Here is a 4253-nt window from a genome sequence, read left to right as displayed (position 1 = left end):
AATGTTTTCTTTAAATAATGCATATTTCTTTTTTAGAAAAATCACAATTTCTGCTAATTCAGGGTGTTTTTTGGATATAGTGAAGAAAGCAAATGTATCTACTAAATCATTTGTTTTGCACTATGGTTTTGACTTGATATTACAGCTGTTTCTCTCTCTTGTTTATTTTCAAGTGTAGTACCAACTGTGCCTAAGTTGTTTCAAGTGAGGTTTTAAGATGGAAATAGATATAAAAAACACTGGTGACATGAAGGAGACTCATATTTTCAAACTATACTTGTTCAGTTTAACATAATATTAGCAAAACAAAATTTTTTGTGTATGGAACTGATGATTCTCTGGAATTTAATCACAGGTGCCTATTGCCAATTCTTTGTGTTTCTCTCTGTTGCAATCACCAAATACAGAAAAATTGTCACAGAAAAGCAGTTAGTCATTGCAAGGCAACTGCAGTTAATTGGCCACATTGAAGTTGTTATCATTAAATACACACACACACACAAAGCAATATTTTGAGTTTCTTATAAGGACAATTCATAAATTAAAGCAGTTGATCAAGATAGGTAATATACTTTACATGCTTGTCTATTTGTCATAAAGAATCTCATCTCTCCTAAAAGATGAAAGAATGCATATAGAGTTTAACACACATCATTTACACATTGGCCTTTTGGTACTGAATAGCATTAGAAATAATCCATTGGACACTTTGCTGAATTGAAAAGAAATTAAAAGTAATGATTTTATAGGTAAGTCATTTAAAATTTGACTTACCTTTGCATTGGGGGAATAACCCCAATTGCAGTGGAAAAGAGTTTTAATATGTGGAAGAAAAGTCAGGTAAATATTATTTGCATCAAAAAATTGCAAACCTATGGGATCATCTAGAGAAGCTGTTAGAATGGAGACATTTATTTCCAATCTCTGAGCTGAATGGATGACTTCTGTAACAACTCATTCAGAAAGCCTGTCTATCCCTGTCCAGGACTCTTCTCACTCCATACCTCTTAGAGTGGGGTAGATGGAAAGTTTTCTTCCAAAAAATAATACAGTGAGAGAGCAAAGGGTTTCTACTAGATATCTTTTCTTTGTTACATATGTGACCACAGGGAGTTGTTATTAAGGATTTCTTGAGAGAGCTTTCTCATGTATAAAATCATATCTTAAAAAAAAAATTGACATCCTGATCCAGCTCCCATACAGAGGAAATAAACAATTGGGTTTCAATAAATCCAGGTAATTTAAAATTCAATATAAAGATGGATAGTTTTCAAAAATCATATTGATCCTTGCTCCTGTTTCTTACTGTATATATTAAAGTTAAATTTATAAATGAACATTACTCAGAGGCATCCAAATGCACACTGTATTTTTCCCCCACAGCAGGGTCAAAACACAGCAGCAAGTCAGCCTGAGCAGTTAACTGTCAAGACTCCTGCTGTTGCTATGCTATGGCAATTCCTGTAAGTTAGATTTATAAAAAGAAATTGTTTATGGAAAGGCTTAGATTTCTGGGTCCATGTGCCTGAAATTAAGGTTCTGGTTCTGACTTGCATTTCTTTCTAGGAAATTTGCTTGATTATTCACTACCTATCTTGAACCAAAGTCTCTTCCTCCTTCAAGGCATCCGTGGGATCCCTCATGCTTGCTTACAGGCTTCAGATAGGGTTTTAGTAATTGCACACTAGAGTAGTTCTTTGGAGGCATATATTGGTCGAAGTATAATCAAAAAAATTTCTTCCTTTGGATTTCTTCTTTGGATATATAATAATTTGGGGATGCGGGCACAGTAGATGAGCTGCTCAGATGGTCTGGGTTTGAAATTTACCAGTAGGTCTTCTCTATTAATTAGTTTAAAAATCTCTAAATCATAGACATCTGAATTTAAGCAAGATCTTTGGATTTGTATCATACTCCCTTGGTAGTATTTTTGGTCTGTGTTTATATGCCCTCAAGGCACACAAGCAGAAAGTCAAAAAACTGATCATTTTTAAACATATAGTAAATTATTCACATATAACATTTCTAGAAAAAGTCTGAAAATTATAACAATTATTTATTAGAATTACATAGTATTTTAATTAAATACGTTTCAGCAGCAATACCTAAAAAGGCTAGGTGAGAGATAATTTGAACCATTATAAAATAATTTGTCATTGGTCAGCAGGTGGGTATATACAGCTTAGGCATCCTGAATCCCAAACAGGCTTTGAATACTGAAAGAGTAACTTTGTTTCCTTAACTATTTTCTTCAGCCAATCACATGTGTGTTACAGGAAGATTTTCAAAGAACAAAGAGAGACTGGAGGTTTACCTGTTACATTTATACCATCTGACCTTTGACACCACACTGTTCGGGAAGAGCCCTTCCAAGCACTGGCCATCCATTTATATTCATAGCAGTGTCCATCTGCAGGGAAATAATAAACATTAGCAAAAACATTCTGTTACCCAGAAAGATAATCATGGGGACAGAGTATTAATAACATATTTATGAACAACTGAAAAATAATAAGCCCATCTCTGATGATTCAAACGTCCATTTATTGTCCTGAAGTTGCCATGCATATGTTTTAAAATTGCAGCTGTATACCTCAATCCCAACTAATTTTCCATGTCTGCTGTCACACTACCTGGTGGGAACCTAGGTTTTTAATTTTTTAAAAAGTATTGTAAATATACAGCCAGGTATAGAGAATAACTATATATATCTATATAGTTATATATATATAGATACCTATCTATATACCATTATATATAACTATATACAGTTATATATAAAATTGCATGATGGAAGATATATATAGTTATATATGCATACAGTTATATAGTTATGTGTACAGTTATATATATAGTTATATATCTTCCATCATGTAATTTGTATAGTTATATATATGTAACTATATATATCTTCCATCATGCATAACTGTATACAGTTATATATATAGATATATATATATCTTCCATCATGCAATTTTGTCAAATATTATTTATCCATATTTGCTTCAGTTTTCATTAGCTTGTTGATGAACAAAATATGAGATTTAATTGTATTCTTCTCTGTTCTGATCACCCTCCCTGTCCATCTAGACATACTATTCTGAAGATGTATGACTTTCTTTGCCATGCTTTTAATTGTTTCAATATACACACACACACATAATTACTATATACAGAAATGATATATGGTATTACTTTAATGAAGTCATAGAGTTTAAAAATGTATCCTATTCTGTGTAGCACTCTGAAACTTAGTCAATGTTACAGGTGAAATATTTCTAAGTGATTTTAAAAAATGTAGTACAGTCACTTTATTTTAACCACTACATAGAATTCCATTGTACTAAATAACACAGTTTATTTAGCTATTTTTCTATTAGGTTATTTTTAGTTTTGTTATTCAAACAATGCCCTGAAGGTCAATCTTGTGCAAACGACCTGGTGCTTCTTTAAGTTACATATCTAGAAGGGAAATTTCTTGGTATAATTGTACGGATAGCTGAAACTTTATTAAATATTGCTCATTTTTTTCCTGCAAAAGGTGGCAATTTACAAATCCACCAGCAGTACATAAAGATTGTCATTGCTCTAAATACTCATGAAAATTTATAATTGCTAGATTTTAATTTTTTCTGGTTAGTCTTTTGGGTATGGAAATTTACCTTGTCACTTTAATTTAAAGTTTCTTGATTACTAAAGTTATTGAACAGTAAAAAGGGACATTTGGATTTCCTGTTATGCAAGCTGCTTATTTAAACCTTTGGCCTTTTTCCCCCCACTACTGACATTTATGTTTTTTCTCATTGAATTGTAGAAATTCTTCATTCTGGAATAGTGATTCTTAAAGTGCGGTTCAGAGACCCTGGGAGACATTGACATTCTTTCAGAGTGTGAGTGAGGATTTCCCCTTTGCAACTACAATCTGTGTATGGTTGGATTTTCTTTACATACGTAAACTAAACTAAGACTGCAGTAACTTGAATGCAGAAGCAGATAAGAGAATCCAGGTGTCTTTCTTAAGTTAGACTTTATAGAGATTTGCAAAAATCCAGACAAGACCACTCTTGTCATTAAAGTTATTTTCCATTTGTTATGGTGAACTTATTTTGCAGGATATTTGTTATTTATGGTAATATACAATTTTGTTTTTTGATTTTAAATAAATAAATATTATAAGTTTTCTATTTTAAAAGTATACATGTCAGAAAAGAAAAGTTCTTTCAGGTCCTCAACAATTTTAGACTATTAACTTG

At 31.8% G+C, this 4253-nt stretch overlaps 1 protein-coding gene across 1 annotated transcript in view; it reads right to left on the bottom strand.

Moving 5' to 3' along the window:
* The window catches only part of THSD7A (thrombospondin type 1 domain containing 7A), a 131525-nt gene that overhangs the window by 13089 nt on the left and 114183 nt on the right, over nt 1–4253 (bottom strand). The window contains 1 exon segment of the mRNA XM_017847066.1: nt 2315–2410. Within this exon segment, the coding sequence (XP_017702555.1) occupies nt 2315–2410 (96 nt within the window).

The sequence above is a fragment of the Rhinopithecus bieti genome, unplaced genomic scaffold (assembly GCF_001698545.2).
Source record: "Rhinopithecus bieti isolate Rb0 unplaced genomic scaffold, ASM169854v2 scaffold_28090, whole genome shotgun sequence".
In the NCBI taxonomy this organism is placed as follows: domain Eukaryota; kingdom Metazoa; phylum Chordata; class Mammalia; order Primates; family Cercopithecidae; genus Rhinopithecus; species Rhinopithecus bieti.
Note: the sequence above shows the minus strand (reverse complement) of the source record. Positions and strands in the feature narration are given on the sequence as shown.